The 17,304-nt window shown below is 53.2% G+C and overlaps 7 protein-coding genes across 7 annotated transcripts; 5 read left to right on the top strand and 2 right to left on the bottom strand.

Moving 5' to 3' along the window:
• Positions 1-95: 95 nt before the first annotated feature.
• On the bottom strand, positions 96-1,657 carry C7974DRAFT_305186 (kinase isozyme 4 mitochondrial precursor; the record flags this gene model as incomplete). Its single annotated transcript, XM_046138016.1, has 4 exons — positions 96-223; positions 272-959; positions 1,006-1,288; positions 1,503-1,657. The coding sequence occupies 4 exons, from the start codon at positions 1,655-1,657 to the stop codon at positions 96-98; spliced, it is 1,254 nt and encodes a 417-aa protein (XP_046000042.1).
• A 660-nt stretch (positions 1,658-2,317) lies between these two features.
• On the top strand, positions 2,318-5,864 carry C7974DRAFT_410014 (uncharacterized protein; the record flags this gene model as incomplete). Its single annotated transcript, XM_046143433.1, has 3 exons — positions 2,318-2,326; positions 2,424-5,706; positions 5,758-5,864. 3 exons carry the CDS (start codon positions 2,318-2,320, stop codon positions 5,862-5,864), a joined length of 3,399 nt encoding a protein of 1,132 aa, XP_046000041.1.
• A 586-nt stretch (positions 5,865-6,450) lies between these two features.
• Positions 6,451-7,692, top strand: C7974DRAFT_469638 (endosomal cargo receptor). Its single transcript, XM_046146432.1, has 2 exons — positions 6,451-6,858; positions 6,923-7,692. The coding sequence occupies exons 1-2, from the start codon at positions 6,502-6,504 to the stop codon at positions 7,214-7,216; spliced, it is 651 nt and encodes a 216-aa protein (XP_046000040.1). The 5' UTR covers positions 6,451-6,501; the 3' UTR covers positions 7,217-7,692.
• A 1,095-nt stretch (positions 7,693-8,787) lies between these two features.
• On the top strand, positions 8,788-9,735 carry C7974DRAFT_410012 (uncharacterized protein; the record flags this gene model as incomplete). The annotated part of the gene is made up of 1 exon (XM_046143432.1): positions 8,788-9,735. The coding sequence occupies one exon, from the start codon at positions 8,788-8,790 to the stop codon at positions 9,733-9,735; it is 948 nt and encodes a 315-aa protein (XP_046000039.1).
• Positions 9,736-10,903: 1,168 nt separating this feature from the next.
• On the bottom strand, positions 10,904-13,664 carry C7974DRAFT_353229 (Spc98 family-domain-containing protein). Its single transcript, XM_046139534.1, has 2 exons — positions 11,732-13,664; positions 10,904-11,685 (listed from the first exon to the last, which is right to left on the bottom strand). Exons 1-2 carry the CDS (start codon positions 13,610-13,612, stop codon positions 10,951-10,953), a joined length of 2,616 nt encoding a protein of 871 aa, XP_046000038.1. The 5' UTR covers positions 13,613-13,664; the 3' UTR covers positions 10,904-10,950.
• A 170-nt stretch (positions 13,665-13,834) lies between these two features.
• C7974DRAFT_373303 (alpha-1,2 mannosyltransferase KTR1) lies at positions 13,835-15,149 on the top strand (the record flags this gene model as incomplete). Its single annotated transcript, XM_046140094.1, has 3 exons — positions 13,835-14,000; positions 14,055-14,318; positions 14,374-15,149. The coding sequence occupies 3 exons, from the start codon at positions 13,835-13,837 to the stop codon at positions 15,147-15,149; spliced, it is 1,206 nt and encodes a 401-aa protein (XP_046000037.1).
• A 529-nt stretch (positions 15,150-15,678) lies between these two features.
• Positions 15,679-16,412, top strand: C7974DRAFT_329952 (uncharacterized protein). The gene has a single exon (XM_046139071.1). It carries the CDS (start codon positions 15,933-15,935, stop codon positions 16,095-16,097), a length of 165 nt encoding a protein of 54 aa, XP_046000036.1. The 5' UTR covers positions 15,679-15,932; the 3' UTR covers positions 16,098-16,412.
• The last annotated feature ends 892 nt before the right edge of the window (positions 16,413-17,304 follow it).

Genomic DNA, 17,304 nt, shown 5'->3' with positions numbered 1-17,304 from the left:
TGACACGCAATGCGAACACTGTTGGATCGAGTCATCTCAAGCAATGCAGAGGGCAGCCGCTCTGACCAACCCGCGCAGTGAGGAAGTCGCGCCTTCTAGATAGCGTCCATCGAAGCACGTGTGGTGAGGCGTTCATTTTTGTTGCCAAGCTTCGAGATCTGCAGGAAAGCATCCACGCCATACCCTTCGAGACTGTGAATTTCCAGACTTCCCGCCCAGTACTCTGCACAGGATCAGTATCATTCTACGTTGGGGTGCCTTCTCAGCTCACCTGCATAAAGTCGAGACATTGGAAGGCCAATACCCAAGCGAAGGTCAGGCGCTCGTGAGGTCAGAGATGCCAGCGAGCCCCGGTGAACCTCGCTGTGGCCGGATTTTGCGCTGTTCTGCTGCTGCAGGTCAGACGCCGACTTGTCGCCTACCTGCAGTTCTTGCAGCGTGCCTAACAGCTTTGGTACCCTAGCCAAGTTTTTCAGCCGCTTCTCGCGACGCGGTCCTTTGCTGAAGCTCCACAGGTAGGGCAGCAGATCGTTTGGAATGCCTCCGCCCTGGTCTGAGATCCTAATGATCACGTGCTGAGAAGTCTCGCAAATCAAGACCTCGATCGGCGGCGGCTTGGCGTCCTTTGACTTCCGCTGCTCAATAACAGCTTGCAGCGAGTTACGCAGCAGTTCGCCGATGATGTATTCGAGGTGGCTCAAGATGTACGGGAAGGTCGCATCGAGGTGGCCGTAGATTTTGATCTCAGGGATCTCAACGTGCGCGCCGTAGGCGCACCTTATCAACTCCTGAGTGGTCTTGCCACACGACTCGACGATTTCTTTCGCATTGCATCGCAGGAAAATCTCTCCGACGGCCTCTTGATCGTGCGGCGCCTGGGCATTCGGAAAGTGCCACGGCGAGTTGAAGGTGTCAGTCAGTGCGAGATGCTGCTCAGCAATGACCCGCCGGGAGATGCGCTGTGGATGTTAGTAATATTCAAGCAGCATGGGCGCATTTTCTTACCGCTCGCAGCAACGTGGTCATGAACTTGTCCGTCTCATCGGGCTTCATAAGGTTGCGCACCTCCAGCACTCCAATTGCCAGTCGCGGTATAACGGTGGCATGCTCCTTCAAAGTCTCCTCCAGCACTTTGCAGTACCGGTCATTATCTTCGACGGTTCGAATTTCGGGCACGCGACGGAAGCGCTCGAATGCTTGGAGGTACGACTCATAGACTTGAGCGAGGTGAGGGTTCGCGACGACAACATATGGCAGGGTCTGAATATCGCGCAAGCGGTGTGCAAGTCTGGCATGCTTAGCAAAAGTCTTTGGTGAGGTTTGAAAGCTATCACCTTGTGGGTAGCTCCAGTCGACAATAGTTGGCCGAGTCCATCAGTCGAGACTCGGTAAGACTCCTGCCAAAGAAGGTCAACTGGCGCAAGCTTATAGGCCGCGCCTCGCGTTGCACCCATCTGTACTACGTGAGTCTATTTTCGACGTCTTGAAGCAGATCGGCGTACTCATCGAGAGCTGAAGAGGGCTTCCATTTCGGAGCTGCGGCTGCGGCATGTGCTAGTCTCCTCTGCACTGAGAAACTAGGAGGGGGGTATGAAGCTCTCAACAAGGCATCACAACGCCCTGTATGGCCACTTGGCCTTCCTCGAAATATTTGCATTGCTATCGGAGCTTCGACGTTTGAAGTGGGGAACGCTGAGCTGTGAAAGCTTCGCGGATCAGTGCACCATGACGCAACATCAAACCATCACGCTTCAATTCAAGGGTCCAAGCACCACACTGTGAGGCGGGCTTCTGAATATTTCACAAGAGACAGCAAGCGTTCCGATTGTTTCACGGTCATTTTTGCTACTGTGGCTCTCGACTAGAACGTGTCGTGTGTACCGGGGCGCTCCCACGCATGACGTCTGCGTGCCGCGGCTGCCCCATAGAACAGCGCCAAGACTCAAGCTATTCACTGCAGCCAGCCTATGTAGGCACCCGTGGACCTCGAACTTTCTTCCACACTGCAGCCGCTGTGCTCCGTATAATCTAAGCGTCCTCCCTTTGTCGCGCGTGAGTGCACAAACGGCAGAGCGTATAATTCGCTCATCATTATCAGCGCCACCTCTTAGCGAGGCACGCATCCTTACCATCGAGCTGCCTGCTGCGACCGCCCTCGTACCCTGTACTCTTTCGTTAAGGCGACAGGCGCGCAGCTTTCCTACCCCAGACTTCTTGCGTTGAGCGCACAGCGTCGCTGCCTCTTTGCTGATTCAAACCCCCGCTCGCTGCTTCCCTTCTGCCTGCCCCGCTAGCACCCGCTGCTGCCGAACTCACCATGGATCAGGTAAGCTTTGCGCCCACGCACATGTCACGTCGTGCTGCAGTCCTCGCTGGTGCACGCATGCAGCATGGTACACATACAGTCTCTAACACTGCGACAGGCCGGCGGCGACATGCTCATCGATCATGAGTACGACGAGAAGCAGGGCGACGTCGCCATCATCACGCCCGCCGACTCGGACGACCAAATGGACGAGGTTGATGCCGAGCCCGAGCCGCGCGCTGACGAGTACGATGCCTTTCTAAAGAGGCACATGGCTGAGTTGCCCGATCAGGAAACAGAGGCGGAGATATATAACACATGGGAGATCAGAGACTGGCGAACGCTCACTAGGAAGGAACATGGCCCGGTCTTTGAGTGTGGCGGCCAGCCATGGCGCATACTATTCTTCCCATACGGCAACAATGTTGACTTTGCGTCGTTCTACCTCGAGCAGGCGTATGAGGAGAACAAGATGCCCGACAACTGGTATGCCTGCGTGCAATTCATGCTCGTCCTCTGGAACCCGAACGACCCCAGCATGTACATCACACACACCGCACACCACCGCTTCACCGCCGAAGAGGGAGATTGGGGATTCACACGGTTCGCGGAGCTTAGAAGACTTTTTGCTAACAGCTGGGATGACCGAGGACGCCCAATGGTGGAGGGCAATGCCGCCAACGTAACAGCATATATTCGCGTTCTCAAAGACCCCACCGGTGTGCTATGGCACAACTTCCTAAACTACGACTCCAAGAAGGAGACCGGCATGGTTGGTTTGAAGAACCAGGGTGCGACTTGTTATCTGAACTCGCTCCTTCAATCGCTGTACTTCACAAATGCCTTCCGCCAGGCCGTCTACCAGATCCCTACCGACGAAGACGACAAGGGAAGCTCTTACGCATTGCAACGACTTTTCTATTTGCTCCAGAACACAAACAATGCGGTCAGCACCACGGGATTGACACATTCTTTCGGATGGGACTCGAAGCAGATCTTCGAGCAGCAGGATGTGCAAGAGCTAAACCGCGTGCTTATGGACAACCTTGATGCTAAAATGAAGGGGTCGGCAGCTGAGGGCGCCCTCGAGAGGATGTTCGTCGGCAAGATGAAGACTTATATCTCCTGCATTAATGTGGACTACGAGTCATCCCGGATAGAAGACTACTGGGACATCCAACTCAACGTTAGTGGCAACAAGAACTTGGACGACAGTTTCAAAGACTATGTGCAGGTCGAGACCATGGACGGCGAAAACAAGTACTTTGCGGAAGGATTCGGACTGCAAGACGCCAAAAAGGGCGTCATCTTTGAAAGCTTCCCGCCAGTCCTGCATCTGCAACTCAAGCGCTTTGAGTACGACTTTCAACGCGACGCCATGATGAAGGTAAACGATCGTTACGAGTTCCCAGAGGTATGGGATGCTTCGCCATACCTGTCCGACAACGCCGATCGCTCAGAACCTTATGTCTACCGTCTGCACAGCGTCCTGGTGCACAGCGGAGACCTCAACGCTGGGCACTACTACGCTTTTATCAAACCCGCCAAGGATGGACACTACTATAAGTTTGATGACGACCGCGTCACGCGCGCGACGAAGCGCGAAGCACTAGAGGAGAACTTTGGAGGTGATTACGCACAGGCTCAGAACGGAAATGCTGGCCAACGGAACCCATACACCAGGACCTGGTCGTCGAAGCGATCTATGAGCGCTTACATGTTGGTATACATCCGCGAGAGCCGACTTGACAGCATTCTTCCTGATGCGGAGAGCGTTGCCCCACCAAAGCACTTGGCTGAACGCATTGCCGAAGAGCATGCTGCATTTGAGAAGAAGAAGAAGGAGCGAGAAGAGGCACATCTGTATATGGATGTCGTCGTCGCGTCAGACGAGAATTTCAAGGCCTACCAAGGGTTCGACATTGTTCCCTGGAAAGGCGATTCTGAATCAGCTGCCAATCCAAAGACGCACCGCGTACTTCGACAGACAACCATGGCCCAATTCAACACAATAGTCGGCCAGGATCTTGGCGTCAAGGGCGACATGCTGCGACCTTGGTCTATGGTTAATCGCCAGAACGGGACAGTCCGTCCGGATACGCCACTAGAATTCCCTGATATGACTGTTGAAGAAGCTGCTGCTAAGCATGGCACGAAACAGTCTGTCTTCAGATTGTGGATGGAGAAGGCTGTTCAGCGCGACGCAGATGATGCCCCTGTTTTCGGCGACAAGCTACTGGAAATCAAAGGGACTGGCGACAAGCCAATCATGCTCTTCCTGAAGCACTTCGATGCCAAGACACAGAGCCTGTTTGGTATCGCTACTATCTACGCTGGATATCAGGATCGGGTTTCTGATCTCATGCCAATCATTGCAAACACCTTAGGCTGGCCGAGCGCTACGCCGATGAAGCTCTCGGAAGAAATCAAGATGAGCATGATTGAGGTGATGAAGCCTAAGACGACCCTGGCACAATCAGAACTGCAGGATGGTGACATTGTCACCGTTCAACAAGCATTGACCGACAAGGAGATTGAGCAGATCCGATCAACAGGAGGCTACGTTGACGCTAAGGAATTCTACGAATTCCTCCTGAACAGGATCAACATCGAGTTTGTCGCAAGAGTCCAACCCGAGGGCGTCGAGTTGCCAGCCTTCTCTCTCACACTCAGCAAGAAGATGTCGTATGATCAGATGGCGGCGAAAGTTGGCGAATACCTCCAATGCGACCCAACCCATATACGTTTCACGACGGTCAGCACTGCCGGCAAGCCGAAGCAGACTGTTAAGTACAACGCTAACCAGACATTGAATAATATCATGTACCCTGGCCCGTACAGTTATGCGCAGGCTTCGGGACAACGGCCAGATGCTCTATTCTATGAGAAGCTGGACATGAGTCTCAAAGAGCTCGAGCAAAGACGGCCAATCAAGGTGACTTGGCTTTCAGAGGGCCTTCAGAAGGAGGAGGAGGTGACGATCATGATTCCGAAGAGTGCTCAGGTCGCCGACCTCCTGGAAGAACTGCAGCGCAAAGCCAGCATCAGTGACGAGGTTATGAACAAGGTCCAGGCATGGGAAGTCTCGATGCACAAGTTCTCCAAACAGCTGACGTCGGACCTGCAAGTTACAGCTCTTGCTGAGTACTCGCAAATCTACGCAATGCCTGTTCCGGAGATTGACGCTCCTCGAAGGGTATCAGTATTCCATTTTGACAAGGACCACACCAAAGCCCACGGCATCCCATTCCAATTCGCGCTCAAGGAGTCCGAGCCATTTAGCGAGACCAAGCAACGACTCTCGGACTTGACGAAGATTAAGGGCAAGCAGCTCGACAAGATCAAGTTCGCGAAGGTAGCGCGGGCACAATACTCGAAACCCACATACATCGAGGACGATGGTAAGGACTTTATTTCACTTTCGCGACATCCACGTACTAACGTATCAACAGATGAAATTTTGTGGGACACATTGGCCGACGATCAATCTCTTGGGCTGGATCATCCAAACAAGAGCCGAAGCTTCTGGGGCAAGTCGGATTCCATCTTCATTCGATAAGCGATCAAGGCTTGGGCGTAGGATACACATCAGCCAGTTGCATAGTTGAAAAGGCATCAGTATTATGGGGCGTTCTTCTTTCCCTTTCAGCAATCGGCGGCGACACTCTGCGCACTTGTATTTGCAATATGGACGGCGCACTGGAGGCCTTGAACTCTGCGTGTCAGCAGTCGCGTGTGAAATGACCATCAAACGCGAAGTAGAGACATTCAAGATGTCTTATGATCAAAGGACTGTAGACTAGGGAACAACATATGAAATTACGGTATTGTCATGCTCAAGACACTATTTTCGTGTCACTTGCACAAGTTGTAGAACCCCTGAATCACGAATTGTCGAGATTGAATGGTGGACATCTCTCATAGGCGCTCCCAGCATCTCCGTTTCTAATACCGAGTACACATCTGCACACGTATGGTATACACTCGTCTCTTTACCATCATGTTTGCTGTATAAAAGAGTCGTGGTGGTCGCGCGGCCGTTGATGCATCTCATTGGCCAGGCGCCTCCCCGCGTCTGCTGCGGCGCGGTCTGACCACCCCCGAAAGTCCGACGTTCGTTGTCGACAGCTGTTACTAACCAAATACAACAACAGCGACAACAATCCCAACGACGCCGATCGACGCACACGGCCACAATGCGGTCCCTCGCCACGATTGTCAGCCTCCTGCTGGCGTATTGCACCGCCGTATATGCAACTGCCCTCACCTACCGCCTCGACGCGCACGAGAAGGCCTGCTTCTTCGCGAACGTAGAGCACAAGGCCACCAAAGTCGCGTTCTACTTCGCCGTGCAGTCTGGTGGCTCATTCGATATCGACTACTCGGTAGTCGGTCCTGGGCCCAATGGCGGGCCAGAGAAGGTCATCCTCGACGGATCCAAGGAACGACAGGGCGACTTTGTATTCACGGCCAATGAGGTCGGCGAGTACCGCTTTTGCTTCAACAACGAAATGAGCACATTCGCCGAAAAGCTGGTCGACTTTGAAATCGCTGTATGTGTTCGGCTACTGAAGTCTAGATTACCTTTGCGCAAGACAGGGGACTAACACAACCAAGGTTGAGAATGAGGCTCCGCGAGCCGCTATCCCCTCTAAGCAAGGGTCCTCCCCCGAACAAACAAGTCTTCTCGAGGAATCGATTCTCAAGCTTTCGGCTCAGCTGTCCACAATCTCGCGCAACCAGAAGTACTTCCGCACACGCGAGAACCGCAACTTCAGCACCGTCAAGAGCACCGAGAAGCGCATCTTCAACTTCAGTCTTATGGAGGGTGGATTGATGCTTGTGATGGCGGGTCTGCAGGTCGCAGTGGTGCGATTCTTCTTCCAGGGCGCAAGGAAGGGTATCTTATAAATCCTACCTTAGTGCAGTAGAGTAGAATGGGCGGCCGCTGATTCGGTTCTGGCAGGCTATGTATGAGCAAGCAGATTTGCGATCAATGGATCGATGTCACAAAGAGGAGGTTACTATCAATTGTACGCGTTGCTGGCACAGCCGCAGCCGATATTGTGGTGTTGATAAGGCGTTGTGGAATTTGGGTCTCTGCCAAAAGAGGTGTATCGCTCGGTTGCATTGCGGGAAGATATTGTAGGCGGTGATGATCAATGGAAATGCTCTCAGCGCCATTGACCTGCTCAGGATTCGAATTTTACCATCCACACTTCCCCATTGCCCCTGCCAGCCCCAAAGCAGATGCCGTTGGGAAGCTCAACCGCTGTTACATATGTGCGCTGCACGTACAGCCTCAACGTCAACGTCCTATCAATTCGTCTACCATAGATTCAGCTCTCCGCGCGTCGTGAACCCAATGGATCCTAAAATTCACCCAGTAAATTGTCTATTCGATCACCCTCTCACAGCGTACCTTGAGCGTATATTTATTAAATGATTGCCAGGGTCCCAATATCCTTTCCCAGATTCCGTAAAAATCGCTGCTGGCAGAGGGTATAAAGATCTGCCCGCCTCCATCTTATATCTAAACAACGATATTATCTCGTCCAACAGTACTACACTCCTGAAGCCTGTCTTCCAGCCACTAGCACGCGACTTTCGCGCCTTTGCAACGTCTCGGCACTTACAGCTTCACTTCACACCAGTCCAGGGCAGATACAAAGTCTCACCCACATCTCCTCTCCCCTCTTCCACATCACCACCTGTCGAGTAGAACTTCCATAGCGGAGTCCTCGGTCCTTCCTCCTCTCCTCCTCGAGTAGAACTCCCACAGCGGGGTCCTCGACACCACTCTCGAGATCGTAGACATAGTTTCTACGATACTCACACCCAACACCGCGACACCACATCGTAAGTACCCTCCTCACCCCTCTCCATGCACTGCTTCAATTGTTCAATTGTTTTCTCTCCTTTTCTCAGCACCAATGGACCGCCACCACCATCGAACCCGAGGTTCGAGAGCCTCCAGCCCTTAGGTGCCGAGCAATGGCTGGTGGCGGTTGGGAACAAGTCTCTTAATTTCTTCGGGTTTCTCAGCCCTTTCTTTCCGCCCTTCCCCCCCACCAGAATTCCTTTTACGCGTCGTGGACGCGTGGATCTTTTTATATTGTTTGGTCAGGGGAGGCTGGGACCCTGAACCACTGATCCGTGTTTTTTTTTCGCGTCTTGCATCTTTGACGTGTCAGTTCGCTTGTTGGCATAGGAGCATCATGTCACAACACCGACTCCGCGTTCTTGTTTTGATACTTTCTCGCATCGTGTTTCTTGGTTTAGATCTCTCGTTCACGTTTTCCAATTCCGCGTTTTTGATAATTGCGTTGCATGTTGTTGCAATTTTATACTATTGATTGACACCATGCTGACTGCCTCCAGGCCTCACCATCCCGACACTGAGATCGTAGATTGTCACCCCTACGACCTCTTACACCCCTCATCACACCTCCCTCTTCTCACCCCACATATTTGTAGACAACATGTCTACTTCTTTTGTTCCCGCCAGCCTGGCTGCTGAGGCTGTAGTGACCTCGCCTGAGGCGCCGCAGTCTGCCAGTGGCCGCAAGAGGGCGGCGAGAGAAGAGTCTGCGGCTGCAGAGCCGGCCGCCAAGAAGGCAAGGGGCCCTCGGCGGAAGCAGAACGACCCCTGGCCAGCAGCAACTGGCAACGAGGACGTCGACGTGCCCAGACTATGGAACTGGGTGATGCGCGGGTCGTCGAAGCCGGCCCAACAGCTGATCAACTTCCGGGGCCGTAGGGTCCACGTCACGGAGGCATTCCCCATCTGGTATGGGGAGCAGAAGATGCCCCCGGTCATCATGGGCAACCCCAAGCAGGCACTACCGCCTCTGGGCATGGTGCCTGAAGCCACTCCGTGGCAGCCAATTGGGGGCCTTCAACCCCCCCAGCAACAGCAGGTGTTCGCGCCTGCCCCCCCGCCCCAGCAGCAGGAGATGTTCGCGCCTGCTACCCTGCCCCAGCCCGCCATGCCCCAGCAGTGTTACTGCATCCCGGGGCTCCCGCATGATATGCGGGTACACCAGCGTTTGCAGGCACAGCCTGACATGCTGGCCTACCCGCTTCTCCCCGTCATGCCTCAGCATGGCGACTTCCTCCCGCCTGCTGCCCCTACCATGGGCAATTTCGACTTTTCTGAAGGCGATGCAGCCCTCCCGATAGAGGGGGATTTCGACGCCTTTCTAGCCTCGATGGGGGAGGTCGCCCCGGCAGTAGATGAGAACGCCGAGGTGAGCGGCGTCGATCTGACCGAGGCCGACACGGTGGAGGATGTGGTCGACGAAATGTCGGCCACTGTACCTGATCCTGATGCCAACATGTATCGGGACATGATTGATGACGGGGAGGTACTTGCGCTCTTCGGAGACCTCCCGCCGATCAGTATGGACGCCTTTCTTGACTTCGACTGATCGTGTGTGGATGGTGTTCGTGCACGGTGTGCTGTATTTTTAATGCACACCAATGCTTGCTCTTGCGGAGGAGTTCTGCGTTGATTTTAGATACCCCGGGACTGGATGGATTCCTCCCCAGCTCTCTCACAAGCGAGCGGGAAGCGTGCGAGTTGTTTTGTATGCTTGATATTATTGTTAATTGAGCATTGAACCAATTATCTCCTACGACATGAACGCATCGATTGTGAAATTCAGCCTGTGTGTTGCGGTCCTAATGTATCCAGACATTGGGCTTGGGTTAAACCCCCCTGTCCTTCCGCGAGAACCGGAGGCACTGTTCTCTGAGCTAAAGGCAGCTGCTGTGGTGCCTGTGAGCTCCTGAAGTAGTTTAGAGGCGAACTTAGTGTGCTCGCACTGATGATCTCGCAATCTCGTCACGCGTCAGCAGCTGCTAATTTGGTACTCAACGCGAGAACGCGAATTTCTGACTGCCTCCCGGGTGGCATCTGAACCCATCGGATGCCCACCTTACCGCTCTTCCTTACCCCACGTGAGTATTACGCGGAAGGAGTCGACCACATCAGTACCTCAATGCATTGATTGAATTGCCTTAAGGTAGTCAGATGTCAAGGCCAGCAAAGAGTAAGGGCAGGTCTGTATGACTGCAAGAGACCTTTACGAACTCGTCAAGAATGTCGTTGTGTGGAGAGGCGGTGCAGACAGAAAGTCAAGTGAGAAAAAAATGCAGCAAGGCTGAGAAGTGCAGTATCTTTGCAGAAATGCGAGGGCGACGCACACGCACAGTCGCTGGAGTGCGGCGTGATCAGCAATAGCGATATCGTTTGCGACCTGCGTTTGTGAGTAAATCATGGTGTTTGCGATGATACGTGTTGCTGTTCGATGCTCGACGCGTCAACGCTGGGACAAGATGAAAGGGTTACAAACACCACACCCGGTATATATTTGTGATCGCCCCTTCCACTGCACGGATAGCTATGAATCTGAAAGGGGATCTCGAAATATGGCGGGCTCTTGGAGTATACCTGCTTGCCTGCGCGTTCCACATGGCAGTGTTGATTCTCGTGGCTTATATGGTCATGGGCACGTACGGTCTGGCAACGACACGGTATAGGCGGGGAGTGATCCCGCTGAGGATAGCGTGACGGCACATAAGTCTACACAAGTGTGAATAGGTACATCATATCATTACAGTCAAACGTTGCTTTGCTTCATCTAGTACCTGTCTTTTTTGCCCTCCCACTCCAGCCGCTCGGCTAGCTGCTCCCACATCGGTTCCGCACCGACCCGGCCCACGCTGCGCAGACCAGCTGTGACGAAAGGGAGCAACCTCGCAAGCTCTTTATCGATCGCCTGGAGCGCTTCCGTGGGGCTACGACCTGCTGATCCTCGTGTGGACCTGCGAGCAGAATCGAGCTCGTTATCTTCTCCTTCGTCTTCTGTGTCTGATAGCTGCACCTGGTCCAGTAGAGGCGCGCTGCTTTTCCTGCGTGGCGCGGATGGCCGAGCGCGGCTTGTGCCACTGCCCTCGAGGTCTGCGACGGCCTTGGCGAAAAGAACACCCAGGTCTAGGATCTCAACGACAGCCTTGTGAATTGGTGTGAGGTCGCTGGACAGCATTGCGCGTTCCTGTAGCTTTGCCACGTACCGGACATGGATGTCCGCCATTTGATCGATGTCCTCGGCCTTCTCCATTGCAATCTCCATGTCTCGACTTGTGAAGGCAACGACCGTCTCGGTGTAGTAGGAGCGGAGCATATCCACGAACCAGGTGAGTCGGTGTTGAAGTTTATAGATGAGGTGCGCGGATCGTCTAACCTTGTGGGAGCGCGTGGGCCGTGCTCGTTGAAGAAGGTATTTGACGCGGTACACTTGGAGAAGGGCAGTGTGGAACTGCTGGTAGATAGGCATCGCGGATCGTTGTATGATGTTAAGTATAGACCAGTGGAGCTTGAATCATCGTTAGTCACGTCAGCCAGGTGGAGTTGTCACCTACAGAATAGTCGACAGACACAGTGGCCAGTCCCTTCACGGACCGGCCGTGGTCTTTGCTCTTCGCAGAGCGTACCACGATCTTCTCGGCGTCTTGCGAGGGTAACACATCGCTAAATATGACCCGAGCAAGCTCTGTCAACATGTATCGATCATTCCAACCTCGATGACCAGAGTCCATCCGTTCGAAAATTGCGTTCGCAAAGTTTTCAAACACTGCGCCATTAGTACCCACGTACAGCATCTGGAAGATTTTCAGGACGCGCATAAGTCCCTGAGTTTCAAACAGGTGCGTGCGTAGAGATGCAGATGCCAAAGAATATTTGCTCCGGATCCAACTCTCGAATCCGGCATTGAAAAGCTCGGGGAAGGGCGACAGGGGAACAACATCTGAGTGGCCACAGACCGTCTGGTGATCAAGAGGTGGCTCAGGATCGAGCTCATCTAAAAGTGTATGACCGTATCCAAGCTCCTTCAGGAAGATGACGCTCTTCCCAGTATTGAAGATTTTTGCGGCAGCAGGCTGCAAGAAAGACGGCGAGCGCAGCTGATCTTGCGCATCACGGCGTAACACGTAGCGGTCGTGCCACATGGAGGCAACGTCACTGCCTGAATCGTTCTCGAAAACAAAGAATGTTTCATCGTTGGCCCCCAGTTCGCCATTCTCCATCCATCGCCGGATCGGCTTTAGATAAGTTCGGAGGCAGTCGAACAGCATGGTCGAAAGGAAGTCAAAGCTTGGCTTCTGTAGTGTCATCTGTGCGAGAGTTGTCTGGTTGAAGAGCTCCTCTAAATGGCTAAATGGGTTTACCAGCAACCGTGGCTCAACATCCGACACAATCTGTGAGAGGCGAAGTATCTGCTCTGAGTCGATTCGAACTTCATTGAACAAAACCAGCAGGCTCACTGCCACGGGTGAATCAGGAACAAGGTAACGTCTTTGCACGCTTGACAAGTGTTTGTCATAGTCGAGAAGACGCTGTCGCACAGCGGCTTCGAACGTCTGAACAAGTGGTAGTGTAGAAGGCCGTCTTGTCCATTGTCTCAGTCGGAGAACGTCCCTACCGACGCTCGCGAACTGTAACAGGAGATGGTCGACGGTACCTGCCATCGCATGGCTTAGCTTGAAGCGTGCACTGACCCGCACCCTGCATCGTGCAATGTCCACGCTGTACAAACTCGTCTGTAGCCCGGCAAGCATGAACAGCGTTTCTCGAACAGCTTCAAGCTCGGTGATTTCAGTCTTTGTGCCTTCCTCGACTGGCTCAGACCAAAAATGCGCTGCTTCGATGTCTGATACGTGTTTGTCGTCGGTAGAGTCAACGCATAGCTCAGGGTCGTATGTGTCATCCTCATCAGCGCTTGTTGCGGGTGTGAGTGGCTTCTTCTGCTTCTTTCGCTCTTTTTCGATTTGTTCGTCGCCAGAAGACTCAACAGCGTAATCAATGTCCTTCCAGATGTCCTCGTCACTATATGGATCCTCGTCCAGTATCTCACCCCATGTAAGCTCGGGTGGTGGGCTTGGTAGTTTCAGCAGATCCAGTGCTTCAATTCGAGTGTTTTCCAGCGGCCTGTCGGAGAGCTGGAGCAGAAGCGAGAGAAATTCTGGTTTGAACTTGTTGGTGACGCTTTCTAACCTCTGTAATCTCAAGTGTAGCGCATCAGCCAGGTCGTCGCGATTTTTGACGCGACATTTCTCATCCAGACCAGCAAAGCTGTTTTCCACATCAAATTGGTTCGTTCGAGCATATTGGTGTCCGCGCAGACCTCTTACTGCGAGATCTTTCGCCCGTTTGTAGGCTTGCTTGTTGGTGGCAGGATCAAACAGCAAGATCGACTGTATCAGCTCATCTGTGAGGCCTGCTATCCTCGCGTTTTGGGCCATGTCGACGCGCCCTTGATGCGCTTCAAGGGGCGCACATTTGTTTACTGTGGCGGCGCGGCTGCTGTGTTGCACCGTTGGACTGACGTACACCCGCCAGTGCGCTAATCCGGATGTGGCTTGGCACGTTACGCAACCCATGTGAAACTTATCAACGAGTCGCATGTCATCTCCGCAAGATGGGACAATGTTTGCGTCCTCGCTTCGCCGCACTCCTGATTCACTATGGCGCTGCCGAAGAGCATGCGCATCCTGGCGGGCGCTACAATCTGCGTCTTCATCTTCCTGTTCGTAAAGATCTTGAACGCGCCGTCTGCCGGTGAGCTGCAGGTACCAACCAAAGTTCCGCTGGCCAAAGATGGGCAATGGGACCACGACCCACAATTAGATCGTATGTTTACACGAGGTTGCTCACTGTAGTCAGATTACACCTAACAGCGCACAGCATCCGGAGAGCCTCCGGAGCCCCTGCGACGAGTTGACGGAACGAATTATGCGCCAGACAACACGAACAGCGCACGCATCAATGCCACCATCCTGAGTCTGGTACGCAATGAAGAGCTCGAGGATATGCTTCAGAGCATGCATGATCTTGAGAGAACATGGAACCACAAATTCAATTACCCATGGACCTTCTTCAACGACAAGCCGTTCACCGAGGAGTTCAAGAAGAAGACACGTGCAGCGACGAAGGCGGAGGTGCGATACGGTACGCATGGCAATGAGCTAGGTTCATAGACACTGCTGACGTTGCCTCCCTACAGAATTAGTCCCAGCTGAGCATTGGGATGTCCCATCGTGGATCAACGAAGATCTCTACCAAGAATCCGTCTCCCTGCTCAAGGCACAGCAAGTACAATACATGGAGAAGAGGTCATATCACCAGATGTGCAGATGGAATAGCGGCATGTTCAGCGAGCACCCAGCACTGAAAGACGTGCAGTACTACTGGCGAGTCGAGCCAAACGTCCATTTCTTCTGCGATGTGGACTACGATGTCTTTGCATGGATGCAGGACCACAACAAGACTTACGGGTTCAACATCAACATCTACGATAGCCCTGATAGTGTCGCAACACTATGGCCAGAGACGAAGAAGTTCCTCGACGACCATCCCGACTACGTACACCCAAACAACGCGCGCGAATGGCTGGAAGATGGAAATAGGAGGCCGGACAACAATAGGAAGGCGAACGGCTACTCGACATGCCATTTCTGGTCAAACTTCGAAATCGGTGATCTAAGCTTCTGGCGCAGCAAGAAGTACCGAGACTACTTCAACCACCTCGACCGCGCCGGCGGCTTCTTCTACGAGCGCTGGGGCGATGCCCCTGTGCACAGCGTTGCACTCGGACTTTTCGAGGACAAGAGCAAGATTCATTGGTTCCGCGACATCGGCTACCAGCACATCCCCTTCTTCAACTGCCCCAACAGCGCGAAGTGCAAGGGCTGTGTCACAGGTCGGTTTACCGATGGCGAGAAATTCCTAAACCGAGAGGACTGCAGGCCGCTGTGGTTCAAGTACGTCGGCATGGACTAAACAATATGGGAACGGTTTACCTTTTAATGGGTTCACAGACATAGTGAGGCGTTACAGCTGAGCTGGCTCAGCCATGGGCTCTTCACACGTACACGTACACTACAGCCATGATGTTATATACAGCATACACTGGGCGGCGTTTGAAAGGCAAGTAAATGCTTCGGCATTTCTTTGCTCTGAGTCCTAGCAAATTTCTCGTTCACATATACCAATAGATCGTTCTTCCACAGTACAGTGGCCGAATCAGTGCATCAGAAAGGCCTTATCTCCCGCACTTTCATGTTGGGTCTACACGCTTGAGCGGAGGTATTCGCTCGCAATTCAGCGGCTTATTGACTGTGATAAATACACAATGTGTCCTACAAAAGTGTCAAGTGGTTGATTAGATGTGCCTGAGTGCCAATTTGTGAGATTCTGGTGACGGTGCTGTTCGCTGCAAGACGGAAACAACACGCGAGATACATGGCAAGATGAGCCGAGCCGTTCCGGCTTCGGTTCATGAACAGGGACCGCAACACCATAACTCCGGTACAAAACGTCGCAAAAATTGAGAACGTGCAATTCTGCTGCGCGTTATTAGAGGAATCACAGTGGCGAACATAAGAAGGCCTTTGAGCAGAACGCAGAATCAATTAAAGGGGTATCTAAAGCGCAGAACTCGCAAATAGCACAAGGAAATCGCTGGAAAGAAACCGAACACTGAACGCCGAAAAATACCAAACCCTTAAACAGGATATCAATACATAACAAAAAACAGAAATAAAAGACACAAAAGACAAAACCATGCGCCATCCCGCTGCCCCAACAATAATCGCCGTCCTCCTCGGCTTCCTGGTATTCATGGTAGTCTGGGCGAGAGTTAGAGACGATGGCCACCACGAAGGAAACCCGCATCCTGCAGACGTACCTAAAAAAAGAGAAGAAGAAAGCGAACACGACGACAACTAGCCATCAGCCTTGATGGCTTACTGTGGCTGTTGCTCGTGCTGCTGTTGCTCGTGCTGCTGCTGCTCCTGCTTCCGCTTCTTTCCCCTCTCCCTGGTCAGCTTGCTCTTCTCGGCAGCTGTCAGGTGACTGTGCGTGCCGCGAGCGGCACGCTTCTCCTGGTCCTTGGACCCTGCAGGGCGACCACGCCTCCTGGGCTGTGGCGCGGAGGTACCAGGGGCAGAAGCGGGAGGAGAGGAGGGAAGGAGAGGGAGGCAAGGAGGGAGGCAATCCGGGAGGGGAAGCGGGAGCGGATCCAGGAGCGGAGCCGGGAGGGAGCCAGGAAGGAGGAGAGGGTCCTGGGAGGGAGAGTAGTGGGGAATGGCGGGAGAGGCGGGAGGAGAGAAGAAAGGGAGGGCAGGGAACGCGGGACCGAGGATGAACCCCGGATCCGCCTCAGTCGGACGCAGCTCCAATGGCGGGACTATCAGCTTGACGAGGAGGTTGGAGTGCTCCAACGACGAAAGCAGCCCGCAGGTCAACGCGAGCTTTGCGTCCTCGTCAAACGTCCTGATCCACCAATCTTGCACCTCCTCCAGAGGTGAAGACCTCCACCCCGCGAGCCAACGGAGGATGCGCTATAGAGTGTTAATTGGACTGTGATAGTGTGGAATTGATCACATACCTCTGCGCGGGTCAGCTTTGGTGCCGGATTGGCAAAGCAGCCGGCTTGGGCTTGCGATCCAATGCTTGTGTAGTCGTTGGCTACAACAAGTCAGCGTTTAGAACTGTGTTAGGAAAAACAACACAATACGATGAAGAGGCACGCATTATAGGAAGAGTCAGGACACTTACGAGCCATGTTGGAGGTGTGATTGTGTGTTTGGATGTGAGTGTGATGTGGATGTGAAAGTGTGTTGATGATACTGATAAGATGAGCCCCAGGAAGTATTTATGCGTATGTTCATCTTTTGGAACAGTTTAGGCGATTAATTGCAGACCCTCTTCCTACTGCCGCAGCCCCATAGAAGCTCGTAGATGCATGGCAAGATCTATATTTGAATATATTTCTCTGGAACCTCCAGCGTTGGGAATATGACAACCATGGATGAGGTATCGGAAAGCTGTTTTTGGACTGTGGGAACCTGAAGCGTATGGTATGCGAGAATTCATCTCCGTCTCGTCAATTGTTCCGATGTCATCCTCAGGATCGTTGGAGAACTCTTCCGAG

This window comes from Boeremia exigua, assembly GCF_020726555.1.
Source record: "Boeremia exigua strain MPI-SDFR-AT-0100 chromosome Unknown C7974scaffold_3, whole genome shotgun sequence".
Lineage (NCBI taxonomy): Eukaryota > Fungi > Ascomycota > Dothideomycetes > Pleosporales > Didymellaceae > Boeremia > Boeremia exigua.
Note: the sequence above shows the minus strand (reverse complement) of the source record. Positions and strands in the feature narration are given on the sequence as shown.

What these genes read in the sequence shown, in the direction of transcription:
- C7974DRAFT_469638 (XM_046146432.1), top strand. Translation starts at nt 6,502, where the DNA reads ATGCGGTCCCTCGCCACGATTGTCAGCCTCCTGCTGGCGTATTGCACC. An exon ending in TGGTCGACTTTGAAATCGCT is followed by an intron (nt 6,859 to 6,922) that starts GTATGTGTTCGG and finishes AACACAACCAAG; the next exon opens with GTTGAGAATGAGGCTCCGCG.
- C7974DRAFT_353229 (XM_046139534.1), bottom strand. Translation starts at nt 13,612, where the DNA reads ATGGCCCAAAACGCGAGGATAGCAGGCCTCACAGATGAGCTGATACAG. An exon ending in CTGTGTCTGTCGACTATTCT is followed by an intron (nt 11,686 to 11,731) that starts GTAGGTGACAAC and finishes CGATGATTCAAG; the next exon opens with CTCCACTGGTCTATACTTAA.
- C7974DRAFT_329952 (XM_046139071.1), top strand. Translation starts at nt 15,933, where the DNA reads ATGCGCCATCCCGCTGCCCCAACAATAATCGCCGTCCTCCTCGGCTTC.